At 43.4% G+C, this 17,449-nt stretch overlaps 5 protein-coding genes across 6 annotated transcripts in view; 1 reads left to right on the top strand and 4 right to left on the bottom strand.

The window, feature by feature from the left end:
- The window catches only part of LOC126559630 (dedicator of cytokinesis protein 2), a 38,881-nt gene extending 26,794 nt beyond the window's left edge, over positions 1-12,087 (bottom strand). Inside the window, exon 1 of the mRNA XM_050215800.1 lies at positions 12,023-12,087. Within this exon, the coding sequence (XP_050071757.1) occupies positions 12,023-12,065 (43 nt within the window). The 5' untranslated portion in view covers positions 12,066-12,087. The remainder of the gene's footprint in view (positions 1-12,022) is intronic.
- The window catches only part of LOC126558283 (serine protease snake-like), a 483,926-nt gene that overhangs the window by 35,343 nt on the left and 431,134 nt on the right, over positions 1-17,449 (bottom strand). The window lies entirely within an intron of this gene.
- The window catches only part of LOC126558685 (alpha-tocopherol transfer protein-like), a 332,449-nt gene that overhangs the window by 46,325 nt on the left and 268,675 nt on the right, over positions 1-17,449 (bottom strand). The window lies entirely within an intron of this gene.
- Positions 13,259-13,960, top strand: LOC126559277 (putative peptidyl-prolyl cis-trans isomerase dodo). The gene is made up of 3 exons (XM_050215408.1): positions 13,259-13,391; positions 13,464-13,546; positions 13,608-13,960. The coding sequence occupies exons 1-3, from the start codon at positions 13,331-13,333 to the stop codon at positions 13,947-13,949; spliced, it is 486 nt and encodes a 161-aa protein (XP_050071365.1). The 5' UTR covers positions 13,259-13,330; the 3' UTR covers positions 13,950-13,960.
- On the bottom strand, positions 14,097-16,295 carry LOC126559762 (protein penguin). The gene is made up of 3 exons (XM_050215936.1): positions 14,813-16,295; positions 14,537-14,739; positions 14,097-14,456 (listed from the first exon to the last, which is right to left on the bottom strand). Exons 1-3 carry the CDS (start codon positions 16,293-16,295, stop codon positions 14,106-14,108), a joined length of 2,037 nt encoding a protein of 678 aa, XP_050071893.1. The 3' UTR covers positions 14,097-14,105.

Genomic DNA, 17,449 nt, shown 5'->3' with positions numbered 1-17,449 from the left:
GCAATGTTTATGTTTGGCAAACATGGAAATTACTAACGAACCCGATCCGGAACTTGAGAACCAGTTCGAAAAACAGTCCAAAACCAGCGACAGACACACCCTTGCTGACGCTAGAAGATGGTAACAGTAGATGAAGCACACACGCACAGCCACAGCTTAAGCTTCAATGTGCTCCTCACTCCTCGTAATGATCGATTGTCCTCAAACATATTAAAGCTATGTGGATGTTTGGTGCTCTAATAACAACCTGGAACGAAATGCAGACTTTGCGAAACAACAACGAAACAACCCACGCACAGTGTTGATACTGCATGGGCGATGTCACGTAAATTAGCGTGCAGTAGATGAAGAGAGACCCTCAGCTCACTGGCACACATCGCAGAGGAAACAAGGTCATCTCTAAACCAATTCATCATGAACCATCTAACGGAACGAACTTCCCGGGCAAGGTGTGACCAGCCAGATGTGCTGAATGATAACATAAAACCGTATCGTAAATCTCTTGCCGCACACACAGCACAATGTGCGTGGAATTCAAGCAAAATTTTATACATAGAGTACAAATGGGGTTCGTCAGTAAGTGTGACAGCTTTCAGCTGTACAAGAAAACGAATAAAGAACACAGCAACGCGAGACATTGAACAGAAGGACGCCGCGCTATCGGGCGACTACTTTATTGACAACGCCCTTCGTGCCCTTTAATTGTAGTACATGCTGCGAGGGACTGGCTACAGCAACAACACGTACAATCGGTTTGCTGGAGCCTAACGAGCTTTGTAATCTACCAGTAAATGTTTCTCTTTTATGGGCTTCGTTCAAAAATCAATTTCTATAAAACACGTTAATGCTTTCAATCGTTGTTTGCCGATTGTGAAAAATAGTGAACCATTTATTAGTTGTTTCACATTCAAATCAGCAGTGGATAACACAACATTTCTGTCTGTCGAATATGGGATGTTGTGATGCAACAACAAAATAGTGCGATCGATCGGGCGATGAATCATCATTTACACCTGAATGAGGCACCCGATGGAAATTCCTGAGTTCGCTGTTGCTACAAACTGTGGATCAACATGTCGGCGGTATGCTGAATAGTAATTGAAGCCGCTAGTGACACTGCACTGAAGTATTAAAAATGTATTAACAATTAGCATAAAATGTAACATTGATGAACAAAGATGGAGGACGTTTCGCAGCTAAACACAGCCGTTCCACATCATTTCTTCTGACTCATCGCATTAACATACGTGAAGCGTTAACATTGAATCCAATATTCCGGATGCGCATGTTTGAGACGTTTCTTTTTTATTATTTTGGATTCGTAGGATTTTAAAAATCTTTTCTCCTGACTTAAAATTTATGCTTTTAGGTGCGAAACGGGCGGTAAGAGGGCTACGGCTTGCGACAGAAACCATAATATATTAATCCTTCATCACATCCTTTACCACAACACGACCAGTGCTAACGATGGCGATGGCAGAGAAGACCCTTTTCTTGCTCACTACAAGACGGATGTTCATGCGTATAAAAAAGTCACCCGGTCGTCTTTAAAAAAATACAGTTTCATGTGTTAATGCCAACCACTCGACGGTTTGTTGTTTATAGGAATCCTAAGGCACGATTTGGGACCATTCACCAAGCATGTTTCGGTCGGCGCTGCTTCTGCAACGATACAATGACGAATGTTCTTCACACCGAAACACGTTAAGCAATGGCATTTCAACGGCCACCCAACCGAGCGAGCCACGGTGCGACAGTTTTCACTTTCATATGGTACCATGGTACCGTGTCGTGATCGCCCGAACATCAAGATCGGATAAAATTACTCTTCACCAACACGAAGAGCCGGGGTGGAGAGGTTGGACAGATGGAAAAAGTGATACAAATTCGGGGTCCTCAATGTCTGCGCTGTGGAATGCAAGATTATCTGGTGTTCTGTCAACATGGTCATTCATTTTTCAAAAATTACTGCACGAATGCAGCATAAATTGTGTTGTAAAATTTTTAATATTTATTGAAAAAAGTAAAAAAGTCTACCGGATGGGCTTTAAAATAAAAGAAACCCTTCGTTATCTGTGCATCCTGCCGCCGAAAGTGCATAAACATGATTTTTTTTTTTGGCTAAATCCGGCACCCCGGTACGACCGGATGCGGCGCCGGAAACGCACATGCACAAAATAAACTCGTTTCGGTCGAAAATTACTTCCCGACAATAAGGCTTGTGGTGTACCGAAAAAGAAAATGGACAACAACCGGACCGGGGAACCGATTGGGCTACCAAAACCCGTCCGTCCGACCGTCAACAACCCGACAGTGGAAAATGCGTCGACGGCGACGATATAATCAATACCAAAAACATTTCATAATGCACACCCAACAACCACGCAGTCCAACGGATCCATTACACACTGTACACGATCACATAACAATCAACGTTATTAAGCACGATCGCGATTATTTGTTAGATCATGCTTTCGCTCTCCTTTCGTCTATCATCTCGGGCACTACGCGCGCACCATCGGAAGGCGAGAGGTTTTGCTGTTTTTTTGTTTTTTTAATTTGTTTTGGGAAACTCTGCCAATGTGTGGATGGTGGAAAATAAGAGTTCCAGTCATATACATCAGCATCCTCCCCCGTAAAGTACTGTGCATTTAGAATTTGGTCACTTTATCTTTTTTATAGTAGAGAGCCCCCAGTGGTGCTATATGGAATATTTCGACACCTTCTTCTTCTGCTTGGCTTAACGACCTCTAAGGTCACGCCGCCCATCGAATGGCTTACTATAGACTAGCCGTTACCACGTAGTTGGATAGTCAAGTCCTCAACTACGGGGTGACGGTCTGGATAGGATTTGAACCCCGGTCCTGCCGTATGAAGACCGGCGCCGTTGTCGCCTGTACCACTGGGCCACCCCATTTTCGACACCTATGAGTAGGTTTTTTGGAGCACTCTTCCTTCCTGTGGAGTGGTTTTGGCATGATCGTGCTTGTTTCAATTATTATCAGCGATGGAGCAGCAACGTAGACAATAAATTGTGCACACCCTAAGTGGGTGTGCAAAATTAAACTTGGGAGAAGAATATTAAAATTCCTTAAAAACGCGTCTTCTACTTTTGAATATGTTTTGAAATGGTTTCAGGAACGTCAAAGCATGGCTAAAATGGCTGAACCAAATCGTCGTTCAGAAACAATGTCAACTGAACTGGAAGATTTTGAGAGCGTTATAGGCTAAACTTGGGCTTTCGGATGGGGATATTGCAGCAAAAAATACGGTGCAGCATAAGTACCGTCAAAAGAATTGGATTAAGTGGAGACTGGCGCTCTTTTCCTAAAAGCAGACCAAATAGAACTCTGAAGTGTAATTACACGACCTGGTTCTGACGAGGTACGCGTGTTGCGTTATTATGGATGATCAAACTCTAATAAAAATAGATAGAGGTGGGATTCTGGCCAAAAAATTCCCAACAAATATAATTTTATTTTTGCTGACAAAATTGCCCGCAAACTCATGGCATTGCAAGCCATCTGGGCACAAAACAAGGGTTTTTTTTTAAATCAATCTACGAACTCGACAGTTTATGAAGATCAGTGCCTGGAAAAGTGTGATTTGCTTTTTAATAAAGCTCATAAAGGCCCAATTAAGCACTGGCCAGATTTGCCAACTGCCCAACACGCACACAATCGGAAAAAATAGCAACTGAAGTGGATAAACCAGTTGTGCGGCAGCTTATAAGACGCATCTTATCAAAAGAAAGTTGCTTAAATTCATCCGTACACAAACAAATATATTTTTCATGAATTTTGTGATAAAAGAACAATAAAAAAACCCTTCGTTTGATGCAGCAATTATATTTCTACGTTAAACATTTACCATTTAAAAGCCTGAGACGAGTCATCAAATTATAAATGAATGACACTTTAGTTGCGTTGTTCATCATTACAGTTTGGCAATGTAGAATCGTTTTTTTTTTTGGTTTCCATGCCTGTATTTTATCGTCTGAAAAAAAAAGCTGATGAACCTCACTGCACACTGCAAACGGGAAGAACCGAAAAGGCAACAATTTCATGCAAATGGGTCCCAAGGAAGAACGCACACGAATGAAAACAAAACCCCGTGCAACACGTGGTTGCAGCTCGCGACGAGTTCCGGTAGTAAAACAGGCGCATATTGCAACGACTTTCCATTCGACACAGCAGCAACAGACAGACCGAGTGTTTGATGCCAGTTCGCTAACGGGTTCTTTTCGTGCCTATTATGCACGAAACTCTGATAGTGGCCTGAACACGCATATATGGGCCGACCACCGCTCAGAAAAGGAAGTGCAACTATCGGCGGTCCAGCAGAACATGTGGTTCTCGCGCATCCCAAAACATACTGCAAGCATGATTACGGACGCTGTTATGTCTGTGTGTTTGTGTGTGGGGGGAAATGTGCGGGACGAGAGAGCGGATGCCGGTGTTCCGGTGTCTGGATTTCATGCGTGAACATGCTAAAGATGCTGATGGCGCGGGTGCATTGACCATTGGGCCATCCTTCAGCCAGCTAGCGGAACTGTGGCGGCGAGATTGATAGGAACGGACGGTCGGGTTGCTGCTCCGTTTTAATGGCATTATCTTATGGTAGAAGCACAAATAAGCCTACACGATGTTTGTAAATGTAAATGTAAATGTAAATTTAAATGATTTTCGTACTAAAAAATTAGAAGAATCGCAAGAAATCGAACAGACATCGAAATAAGTGAAAGAATCGCATTCCAGCAACAAGCAAAAGATTGTGAGAAGTAGTTTACATCCTACGCAGCGTCTGATTAAATGTCCAGCAACGATTATTGAATTAAAGCAGTCCAAATCGAACGCAACCCCAAGCATTCGGTTCATGAAAGAATGTGGCCGCACACTGTGGAAAAGGAAGGCTAAAGAGAAACATTAGCTGTTCCCCCGCTATAGAATCAATTGAAGCCAAATGGGCCTCGTGAAGTTGCCAATGCTCATCAAACGGACATTCATTTCCACACCGATCCAGCAACAGTAATCGAAAGACTGCGTCAAGTTACTGACATTGCGATATTTGAGGACCCAAAGGCATCAAATACTCCATTTTCTACGCATTAAACGCGCACAGTGCATAAGAATATTGGAAAGAAGGGAATATTTAAGCATGGGAGTCATTCTATTTGCAATGAATTTAATATCATTTTCGACGTCGCTGGGGTCACACAGCAAGCAGACGTGTGCGCGTATCCCTTTGTTACTGTTCGCTCGTATCTTATCTTGCGTTTATCAGTGTGGTGGCAAAGATTTTCCAACGTTATCGGCAGACGTATAAATCGATTTGTGAGTGGTTGAGTGGACAAAACGTATCTTCACTGAAGCGAACAAAGATAACGCAATGGGGTGTAGTTTTATGCTTTTTTGTGCAATTGTTCCGTACAGTTGTTGGCCTTGCTGACACAAATTGCTACCAATACCACCACGCGTTTGTACAACATTGCCAGAGTCTAGCAAAATGAAATTCAGCAAAAAAATTATTGACACCTTTTGCCGGAAGGTCTTCGCATCAAACCTCCAATTAAACCGTTGAGTGCCTGGCCGATGAGGCAGTTGGTGGGGGAGAGAATAAATTGTTAGAAGTCAGAGGAAACCAAATAATTGCAAGTGCTTGCTAAAAGTGCCAATTATTCGGTAAGCATTTTTCACGGGAAGGAACTTCTTGCTAGCTACCAACGACCACAAGAAATCACCGGATTAAGGTCAACCGTCATCGGGTACGGATGGTGGTGAAATGGAACGCGGACGGTCAACAGCGTAAAACTTTTCCACTTTTCAAGTTCATCACTGATTCATCAACTCGAGCACAGTTGCCGGAGGCATAATACCATCCATTCCGGGGTTTTCCGAAGACTCTGTAGGGTCGATTGATGGATGGAAATGTTTTGCTCCGCCGGCACGGCAAGGCCTTTAACAACGTGTTGCTCTCCCGCCGAGTGAAACCATCTTTTTCTACGATTTCAGCCATCTCGAGTGCTGTTGCATGCTGCACACTCTGCCTTTCGATTTCAATGCATTTGTCAGCCGTGTGGGAATGGGAGCTTTTATTTTTCATCCAATGCATTTTGTTGCGCTAAGCCAACGACCTTCTCCGGGCAGCATTATTGCCCGAAGAAGCATAGTAAACGGGTCAGCGGGTGAACAATTCCACGTTTAATCATGCAGGTAAATGCAACAGCAAAGACTGTGCCTTTTAAGCTCTTTCTGTTCGGTTGGGTAAGGTTTAGGTGTGATTAAAGCTTAGAGAGCGCAAGGTTCGTTCTATGACTATGAAAAATTGGCACTATGCGAATTTGTACAGTTTATGCCACAAGACATGATTGCACAGTTTGACAAAATATGACACACAAGTTGATCCACTTGTTTAAAGTGATTATTTTGATCGATTGTTATATGACGATGACGCTATGGATTCTACACTGTGACCTTGAAATATCTCAAAAAAAAACTTTACCTATTGAGTCGTACAGTATCATTCGCATGACATGACCAGCTCACCGGAGCGTGAGCTGAGTCTGTGAATCTGGTTCACTTGATAATCATCATCACTCCACAAGATCACTAATAAAACTCGCCATTGTAGCTTGCTTCCATACGTATGAACCGAAAATCGTTCTGAGCATTTACCGCTCAATCGCAGCTAAGAAGAATTCGTCATATTTGTATGTTTGTATCGGTATGTGGGTCCTGGGACTACGAATTCTATGTGCAGACCCAATTTGGCGATAATTTTGATCCTTGATAGGTAATTTTTAGACGATTTCAAAGATGCGATCATGAGATGCGGACGGTCCAGATGGGATTTGAACCCTTGTCCTGTCATTTGAAGACAAATCTTCTTCTTGGCTTAACGACCTCTAAGGTCAAGCCGGCTATCGAAATAGCTTACTAGACTAGCCGATACCACGTAGTTGGTTAGTCAGTCCTCACTACGGGGGGACGGCCCGGATGGGATTTGAACCCCGGTCCTGCCGTTTGAAGATCGGCGCCGCTGTCGCCTACACCACCGGGCCGCCTCCTAATCTAGTTTAGACAAATCTAGTTTAGACAAATTGTACTATAAACTAGAGGTTGTTAACTATGCTGCTATTGATGGCACCATATTTTTAGTTTTTGATTGTTAACCTCCAACCATGGATTTTGATCTACTTGTTGGAGCGTATGCCAGGATCTAGATTGAATTAAGGAGTATGGGTCACGAAGATTACCCCTCTGAATCTCAGAATGCGTCAGGATACAGGAGAAGTCAGGCAAGTCGATCTCCGGGTCCGGATCTTTCATGGGTCTTTAATGGTTTTAAGTCTTTCCGAAAACTGTCAAGACTTTTCGATCCACTTTCTCCTAATGATCATTGCCATTGCAGATTCTGTCCTGGATATGTAATTACACATGACTTACGAATCAACTGGACTTAATTATTTAACTGTTACTGGTAGGAATTCCGGTCTAACACCAAATTTTATGCGAATTTTTCGGTCAAGGGTTTATCTATCGATCTACGGATAAATCAAGACAAGCAAAGCCATAACAAGGACGTCAACTCACGCCTGGTGTTTGGTAGTACAAAAAAAAAAGCAAATACATTCATGTCGTCTTCCTTCCTTTGCTTTGACAACCAACATGTAATAACAAACACTTGTTGTTAAATCGAAAAATTATTTATGAAGACGAAACGAAACCAAACAAACCCAAAGTCGTCGGTTTCCATGGTGACACACAACCACAAAAACTTCACATTTGTTGCATAAATCCGGTTCATGTTACTATGGTGCTGAATGTTTGTGAAGTTGAATATTTTGTTATTGGAAGGCGTTCCAAGAACACGTGCAAAACAAGAAAGCTTCAGGAAAGATACTTTTATATTGGCACAAAAATAGCATTTCGTTAGCTGCGTATTATTACTAGCAACACTCTTCTATCTCAACATGTGATTCATGCTCGTTTGCCCTTGTCTAGTGACTTCTTCGTACGAGTATCAGATCGCACAAAAAGAAAGTAAATAATGACTCACACGCGGTTTTGCGGGCTGATTCGGTGGACATTGTGTGTAGCCATTTTTCCTTAACCTCATTTACGACGAAAAGAAAGGCATTTGTTGTTGGGAGAATTGAAAAAAAAAAAGTTATTACAACGATGTTGATGATTAACAAATTCGTCTTTTTGTGACCCTTTGTGGCACGTCAACGAAAGTCGAGAAGTTTCAACAGACAACTCGGAACGATGAAGCATGATCATGGAACCAACCAAAAAGGTCACCACGGGTCACACCAAGCAGAGGTCCAACGACCAAACTGATACAAAGCTAGTGGGCTAATCAGTCAAATGTAATGATTTGATCCCCTGTTCGATGATTCCGTTTTTAACCGTTTTTTTTCTTGTTATTTCCTGTTGTCTTATTTACTAGATGGAAGGGTCGCAATTCTACATTACAGTGACAAATTCTTTCAACCCGAAACAGTTGATAAGGAACTTGAGGGATTGCTTTGTGTATTTTTTTCCTTCTCCCGATGGAATTTCATCAGGATTTGAGTGGTAAAACGTTTTTAGCGGTGCTCTTACTGAGTCTTACTTATCTGTCTGTCACCAAAGATCGCATCCCGATCTGATGTGATCAACGCTCAGCCCTGTCACGGACGGGACATAGCAAAGACAAACAAATTAAAAACACTTCATCAAGCACCACTGGTCGCGAAGAGTCTAGAATGTACCGCTTTGCATCGGCACACAACAATCGGACCGTCAGACCGCAGCAAGAGCCCAGAGTAAGTGAGGGAATCGAAGCAAAATGCACCAACACCGTCGGGTCACACATGAAAGACTGACCGAAAAGCGAGCTAGCATGATTATGATGTGTATGCAGCATATGTGGGAGAGAGCTCTGTGTGTGCACTGTGGAATGTTGTAATAATTCAATTAAACTTGACATTTCATCGCCCCGAACGCGTGTGGCTGGTTTAGGGCTGGAGTCTTAATACTCGCTCGCGCCATTTGAAGATGAATGAATGAAGTGGGGAATGATAATAAATTTAAGTGACATGAGCACGAGAAGCTTTTGCTTGCGTAGCAACATTATTGGCCATCGCGGGACTTCCAATTCCAAACAGGAACTCTATTTACATTCGACTATAGAAAAATCCCTAGCTTAAGAATGGTTTATGCATACATCAAAATACAAACAATTGTTGATTAAATATCATCCATTTCGGAACGCGAGTGTTCTATCGTCTAAAGCCAAAAAAGGGAAAAGGCGAAAGAAATCCTTGAAAACACCAGCATGAACAGTTAGAAAGGAAACCTAGAAACATACCCAATTCTAGCCTCTGGAACCAGCTGGCCTGGTCCATTTTCCCATGCGAATGGGATTTAAACGTTAGATGACGTTTGTCGAAAATAAAACATAAAAACGAAAATGGAAACGAAGGGAGGTGGGAAAAAAGGACTGCGACTGCAATTATCGGGCCTTCGCTTTCGAAAACGACTTTCGTCCAGGCAAATTGTAAAAAGGAGGAGCAGGAGAAAAAGAAGAATGTGAAGAATACAAACATTCTTTCGTTTTTTCCCACGAAATGATGACATTCTGACGTACGGAAAAAAATTCGAAAGAGTCAATCTTTAATTGAATAAACAATCTATCTGCTTAAGTCATTGTAGATTAATATACCAATATTATATGTGTTTAGTTAAATAATTAGTCAAAACAAAACTAAAAAATAGATGTGTTCTTTTTATTAATTTCCTAGTAGAACTAAAATTTCAGGACTAGAGGATAATTGCAAACACATCACACATAAATAAATATTTGAATTTTCTTCAGTGGGCATTGGAATTGATTTGTTCAAATATTCAGAAAATAGAGTGGGTTTCTGAGCTCTTTTCTACGGATCATCGGTCAATGTTCTGCTCTATGCTTTCGTTTCAACCTTTCCCTAGACGATGAACGGGGGGCAGGTTGCATCGAATCTTCTTGGATTACCGACTTTCAAGGACAAATGAACTGGACTTATTTGGCTATTCTTACTTCTTTGCCTATTTTATTGATCAGAAAGTAATTCTTTGTTATGGGTGATTGATCTGAATGGGATTCGATGCTCCTGCCGTGTGATGCCTGGCGTCTCCATAGACTCGGCAATCGGGCAGCCCTTTAAGCCAATCCTTTAAGTTATTCTAGTACAAAATAACTTAGCCTGTTGGAAAACTGCACCAAAGCCATCTAATTCACGCCAAATCTCATCCCTAACTATGATAAAGCCAATCTGAGCACCAAGCACAAGCTGAAAAAAAATGAAGCATCGGCAGATATGGTAATTTGTGATTTATTTTCAAAACATATCCGATATAGAATAGAGAAACAAATATGGCTAAAACCTGTCTCATACGATCGAGTTCCTGTCCCATCTCCAACCACTAGCCGTACGCATGCAAGGGAGCTTTGTTTACAAACAAAAGCGTCGCCAGTGGTGAGTGTCCCCGGGTCCGGATGAAGCTCCCGATTTGTCGAAGGAATGTATCTTCCTTCGCAGCACACGGTTGTGGGTGAATCCAACAAGGTGAGAGTGAGACGGAGTGAGAAAAAAGAAACCCCCCAGGAATATACGACGAGACAGCGAGTTACAACCCCTTTTGCGCATCCCTTACAATATTCTGGGTGCGTTAGAGGAGGGGTTGATACGGAGGGAGTGGGGACACAGGGAACAACACGGCACAGAAAAACCTGTTCTACGTGATGGCACTTGAATGCCGTCTGCTTTTCGTTCACGGTGCTTAGCAGCGCATGTTGATGGTGGTTGTGAATTCGATCGCGCGCACGCACATAGTAACGCGATTCGACACGATGTTTGCTGGTGGTTGGCTACCCTTACGGGGTGGTTGGTCGCGAGGGTGGCGATGGTGGCTACTTTGATTTGCGCTGTTTGCAAAAGTAGCAAAAACACAACGATGGTGTGTTGGACACATATAGACAGATAGATAGTCCACCTTTTGGCCATTAATTGCGCGCGCACACACAATAGAATCAGGTGGATGCTGTTCCAGCTAGTAATCGGTATTACATAAAGCCAACGGAAGGTATCAACAGGGTGGAAACAGGAAAAAAACACAACCCCTAATGAGACACTTTACCAACACCATCTTGGAAGATAAACGACAATTGCGATGGCAATAATTAGCGATCCAGGGCCTACTACAACTACGAAATCCAATCGTGTGGCTCGATGGAGAAACATGAAATCATCAGCACGCGTCGGTGAGTAAGAAATTTTTCTTCCAATCTGTTTGTCGTGCGCTCCAGAACGTTCGAAGAGAATAAAGTTCAATCAGAAAAGGCCCTTTTCTGATCGATCGATTAACCGGTTGATCGTGCGTAGTAAAATGGTTAGAATGCTAGACTGCAGGATATTAAATATTTAGGCTAGTTCGACCGCATCTAAAACGTACCAGAAGGTATGTGTGATCTTACTTTTGCAGCAGGCAAATAACCTCCCTCTATTCGCTACCTTTATTCTATGCTTTGAGCATAAAGCTTTTCTCCATTTCCTTTTCACCCAGTTTTCGAGTCAGTATGTGTGTGTGTGTTTGTGGATGTTTATGCTTATTCCCCTGCTTTTTTTTCGTTTCACTTAATATCCAAATTGGCATCAAGCACAATATTTCCCTTTTTCGCTGCAACTCCAACTTCGGTTCGGTTCTTTCCGGTCATTATGTAGTTGGCGTTGTTTGTTGCTGCTGTTGTTACTATTTTGTTTATTATTCAATGCCATCGCCCTTTCGCGGACCAGCAGGGACCCATCCGCGTTTCCTTTGGGACGCACACAAATGGGTGTGTTTATGTTTGTGCTTCTCATTATGTCGAATGCAAAAAGACCGGAGGGAAACAAACTCTGAAAGTCTTTTAGCTTTTGGAACTTCCCTTTGTTTTCTTCTTATCGTGGAATTTATACAAAAAAGGATTTAAACTACTTAACATCGATTGAACGTACCGATGGCGAGGAAATGTGCCGGTACTCGACTCCAGACCGTCATCCTGCTGTTTGTTGTTTATGATCGTTGGTGAGCAAACAGCTCCGCAGCAGCAGGCTAAGTATATTTTGAACACTTGCTATATTTGCAACGCTTTTTTGCTTTTCACACGTGTCACTCTACACTATTTAGAACGTGCATTTTGCACTTATTTGCATAATTTCATTGCTTTATCTAAATGCCACATTACACTTTATTGCACCGTTTGCTTGCTCATAAAATTTTGTAGACACACTTTTTTGCTTTTGGGATACGGTGCATAATTCAACACAAGATGCAAACTTGCACACATACACATACGCACACCTACACACAATTTTTAATCACAAACCACCATTGCACGAAACTGCATGCACAACTGCGACACGGTAGTATTATTAGTAAGTAGTGCAGGCAGGTTCATTTATCGTTGTTGAACACACATTCGGTTTCACACCCATTTCACAAACCGCGCGTACAATTGTGGTCAATGTAAGAATGTGTACAACATACACACACACACACACACACACACAACAAAGAAAACAACCGGGCCTCCCGCAGCATAAATCTGGGGGAGGATTTAACAGACAGCGAAACACCACACAAACGGCCGCTCGCGACGAAGTGACAACTGCTTTTGTCGTTGGGCTGTGTAATTCGGCTTCGTTCGTGCGGGGCCGTTTTGACAGCACAAGCAACGGCACCCAAGTAGCGTAGCCGGGTGTATGCTCACTTGGTGAATGTTTGTGAGCTAACCGTGAAGGATCTCACTTTTTCAATTCGGACGGACAAAAGGTCGATTTTATTTTAATTCAATGCGAAATAGAACATAAGGCGCCACAATTATCAGAAATACAGAATTATTAGATTAGTCAACACAATAAATTTGTATAAAGCTACTCTATTTCATTTTCATCTCAGATCTTACGAGCAAAACGACACTCAGAGCATATGATAGGTGAGCGAAATCTCCGATGTGTGTAACAGAAATGATGCTAGGGTACAACTAATTCTAACGAGCAAAATCATTTTCCTCACTATAGTGAGAAGCATGATTTTGCTCGCTCGGATCTCACACGTTACGGTTGTCAAAATTATTGTTGCTAATGCACGCTTCCTGCAAAGCGGATTGGAAAGCTCAAGCAAAATCCTGGAAATATAACTCAAACAACCTTTTTCGTGGTGCTATTTTCACTGTTCCGCATTCTCTAAAGTGCTGCAAGGTGTTGCAAAGTGTTACGTACCGTGTACCGGAAAGCATTTGCTAGCTTATTTGCACTGTAAACATGTCCGACGGTCAGGAAACGGTCCCAGAAGGATGGGAAAAGCGTACCAGCCGTTCCACAGGTCTGGGAGTCGGATGAACTACACTGAAATGACCAATCCCCGACTAAACCGCGCATTCCTTTTCCTCCACAGGAATGACTTACTATCTTAACGTGTACACCAAAGAATCGCAGTGGGATCCTCCTACGGCACCGGCGGAACCGGCAAATACTAATGTAAGTAGACGGCATTTTCCCGAAGACATTCTCTGACACGACTTTACTTTCCCATTCGCAGGAACCACATGAGGTGCAGTGTGCACATCTGCTAGTGAAACACAGCAAATCCCGCCGACCGAGCTCGTGGCGAGAGGAAAACATTACGCGCAGCAAGGAGGAAGCGATCGAAATACTCGAATCGTACCGTAAAAAAATTCAATCCAACGAATCGACGCTACAGGAGCTGGCCCAACGCTACTCGGACTGCAGTTCAGCCAAACGGGGTGGCGATCTGGGCATGTTCAAGCGTGGCATGATGCAGAAACCGTTCGAGGATGCGGCGTTTGCGTTGAAGGTGGGCGATATGTCCGATATCGTCGATACGGATTCGGGCGTTCATTTGATTCTGCGGTTAAAATAGACGTCACGTGCGATCCACTGTGGCTAACATTGCAACACGAATAATTTGGCAGGAACAAAGGAAAAACAAAATCCATCTTTTTTGAGTTTCAATTTATATTTGTTTGTATTTTCCTTTATCCTGACACACACGTACATGGTGGTGTGCATTCTTCCTCTACAGCTTCAGTTTCTCCCCCAAGAGTTTACCGCCCGTATGTTTCTGGGCTTTTAGTTCTTTTTTGAGCGGTGCGAGCTTTTTCCTCAACATTTGCTGGACTTCTTCGGTGGAATTTTCGAATATTAGCAGCAGCAGAAAGGAAGATCGATTCTGAGCGATCCACGACGCCGCATGCTCAACGGTCAATTCCTCCACGATCGCAAATCCAAACTGGGAAACGTCTTCACCGCCCTGCTGTCGCTTTTCCTGATCTTGTTTGATCATTTTCTTCAGTGCAATGTGTATGCCAGCATGCTCGAGCCCGTTTACTAGTGGATTAGTGGCTAACTGTTTCTCGCGAGCTGCTGCCTGGAAGGAAGCAATAGAATAAAGACACATTAACGTTATGCCAAAATTTCAAACTACCAAAAAAAGCAATTAAATCTTACTTTTTCCTCCTCAAATGGGCTCTTTTTGATTTTCTTAATCTTACGCTCTGCGCCGGGCGTAACGTTTTCTTTCGGCTTTTTCTCCACTTCGAGCGAAAGAATCGATCCATCGAGATTGATTTCGTTCTCGTGCACCTTCCAGTTGGGATCGCAAATGACCTTTGCTAGTGCACGATGCAGCCTCGCCAGTTCTTCACCTTGGACTGTAACAAAAAGAGGACATACATTTAGTTAAAATCCCGACTCTTTCGTACATCGAGGACAGGCGAAACGTACATTTTTTCAATATGGACGCAGTCAGGAGGGCTGTATGGCCACCACGTAACCAAAAGCTTGCATTACTTTCTATCTGCTTGCAGAACGGTTCCTTCGCAACAGCAAACACTTCCTTACGACGAATTTCCTTATCTTTCTTGCTGTGCTCGAGGTAGCCGTTCAGCAGCTCGATTTGCGTCGGATGTAGTAAATCTTTGTCGTCGGGTGAGAAAATCCACCCCACCACTTTACGGCCCCATTCGCCACTGCCAACGATCGTTTCGAGCTGCTCCATTATGGGACTGATCACCTGCTTGCCCAGTGTGACCGTATCGTCGTAACAGTTCAGAATGCACATAATCAACCGGTGGCCATGTTCGTGTATCGATAGCTTTTCGATGTACGGTTTCATGGCTTTCAGAGCCGCACGGCGATCCTTCACGACCGAGTGCAGGAAACAGTAGATCGCTGCTCCGGTACCGTCCCGTGTGCTTGAAATGGATGCCAGCAGTGGTAGGTAGAGTTCCATCACTTCCGATCGTTCGGTGGTGCCCGCTTCCTCCAGAAACTCCACCAGCAACGCATGGAGTAGACTGTTATCCGTTAGCTTCTTGTTTGCCGCTTGCACCAGATGTCCCTTCACGGTCGACAGGACACTCGGTTTCATGTACGCATTCGTCTTCCAGCAGTCCTTCATCGTTTGCACCGTTCTATCCTTGTCCAGCTTGAACAGTTCCGAGTAGAACGCTTGCCGCATAAAGTTCCGCTGCTCATTCGTAGCGTACTCGTTGTACGCACTGTCTACAATGGCGCTGGAAAACGTGTGATTAACCATCTTCAGCACGTCCTTTATGATCGCATCAACCACCCGAGCCCACAGCAGCTTCGAACCGTGCTTAAACAGGCTGGTAACACAATGATGCCCGTACTTGGACGTTGCCAGATCGACCACGCCAGGCATCAGACTGCTTGCGATCTGATCCCGGATCTCTTCCGACGCGTTCTTGATCATGCATTGTATGACACGAGCCGTATCGTGCGAGGTGGCAATCTTCGCGTAAGCATTCTCCTTGCTCAGCAGTTCGTGTAGCTTTTGTACCAGTTCCTCCTTGTTTTCGGCCGCCTTGCGCTTCAGCTTTTCGTAGATTTTCTTCGCACTCACACTGAGCTCGTACAGTTCCTTCGATTTGTTCTGACGGCGCTGCTGACGAAGCTCCTTCTGCTTTGCCTTCAACCCGTTCCAGTACTCCTTCTTTGATTCGGGCGTATTTGCGACGAATGGTTTCTTTTCCACCTTTTCACCTGGCTTTCCACTACTGGGGGCGGTGGTTTTCTTTTGAAATTTTCCAGCAGGTTTGCTGAAGTTAGATTTTACTGTGCCGTCCTTCTTCGGTGTCTTTGCTTTCGGTTTGTCGGTCGTGGTATCTTCCTTGAGCTTTTTCACCGGTTTCTCGAACGCGCCATTTTCTGACGACGATACCGATCGCTTTTTTGTTTGAATCATGATGGTTTTGCAGTATTATTGAACTAAATTTCGTTTCTTTACTAAGTAAATGCGGTTTTTCTTGCGGCAACGGTAACCATCAACAAAAACACGTTTTCTTGTGTAGCAGCGCACTACGATGACAGCGGGGTGTTGACAGACGTCGTACCGGGCTGTCGATTTTAGATCGAAATTTAGATCCGTTTAGGGATGCATGAAAACAGTTGTAAAAACTAAAATTTTGCAGCAGTTTTCAGAAAAAAAAATACTTTAGGAATAAATTCATATATAATTCGATTAAATGATATAGTGCGTAGAGTTGTTAATTATGGTTAATTTGATTCTATTTATAATTTTGTGTTCATCGTGCAACTGTCAAAATCCAAAATGAAGCAACCTTTTGTCAAACCAAATGTCACGCATTGCTATTGCAGAAAGGTTGTCACCCTCCCCACTTCACCCACACTAGTCAACGTTGTCTACAAACAGCAGAAAAAAGGAAGGGTGAAGGAAAATTGAACGGGCAACGCAAAATTCCAGCCCAGCATATTACCTCTAAACTTTGTCGTGCGTGTCACTCGAGTGTTCTCTCGCGCGAAGCAGTTCTTCGCGTTCGCAAAGAGTCGCGATTAAAAGTGAATAGTGAACACAAATAGCAAACTAGCAAACGGTTAAACAACGGATAGCATTCAGAGCGAAAAGAGAAACCATCGGAAACAAAGCGAATCTTACGGGCCAGCTCAAGGTACACGATCTGGAAATAGCGAAACAGCATCGGGAAAAGCAAAAGGTGTTTGTTCTTCTCTGGTACTGCATCTATTTCGCGCGGATGATATTTCAGTGAACGTAAAGGAAGGCTTGAACACACACACAGAAAGCAAGCAAGGTAAGCTGTGGAGTGGAATTGCGTTGACATTTAGCACAGTAAACAACGGCAGCGGGTGGTAGTTCGACCTACGCAAAGAGGGTAGTAAAAACCAAGGGGGGTGAAGTATTTACACCACTTCCAACAGCGCCTCCCCGCCCAGGAAGACCCGTCCCAGTTCAAATAATTCAGGCAAGAGAAGCGATTAGTGCACCTTTGAAGAATCCAATTTGATCCATTTTTCAATGCTGGTGAGCAGGTGAATAATAATAATTCAGGTCAGCTTAGTAGGGGTGTCGAAAGAAAATGG

Source organism: Anopheles maculipalpis, chromosome 2RL (genome assembly GCF_943734695.1).
Source record: "Anopheles maculipalpis chromosome 2RL, idAnoMacuDA_375_x, whole genome shotgun sequence".
In the NCBI taxonomy this organism is placed as follows: Eukaryota; Metazoa; Arthropoda; class Insecta; order Diptera; family Culicidae; genus Anopheles; species Anopheles maculipalpis.
Note: the sequence above shows the minus strand (reverse complement) of the source record. Positions and strands in the feature narration are given on the sequence as shown.

Bases quoted from the DNA above. Each gene is read 5' to 3' on its own strand.
- LOC126559762 (XM_050215936.1), bottom strand. From the start codon at position 16,295: ATGATTCAAACAAAAAAGCGATCGGTATCGTCGTCAGAAAATGGCGCG. The intron at 14,740-14,812 runs GTACGTTTCGCC...TTTTTGTTACAG, and splicing joins TGCGTCCATATTGAAAAAAT to TCCAAGGTGAAGAACTGGCG. The intron at 14,457-14,536 runs GTAAGATTTAAT...GCTTCCTTCCAG, and splicing joins GCCCATTTGAGGAGGAAAAA to GCAGCAGCTCGCGAGAAACA.
- LOC126559277 (XM_050215408.1), top strand. From the start codon at position 13,331: ATGTCCGACGGTCAGGAAACGGTCCCAGAAGGATGGGAAAAGCGTACC. The intron at 13,392-13,463 runs GTCTGGGAGTCG...TTTCCTCCACAG, and splicing joins GCGTACCAGCCGTTCCACAG to GAATGACTTACTATCTTAAC. The intron at 13,547-13,607 runs GTAAGTAGACGG...TCCCATTCGCAG, and splicing joins CGGAACCGGCAAATACTAAT to GAACCACATGAGGTGCAGTG.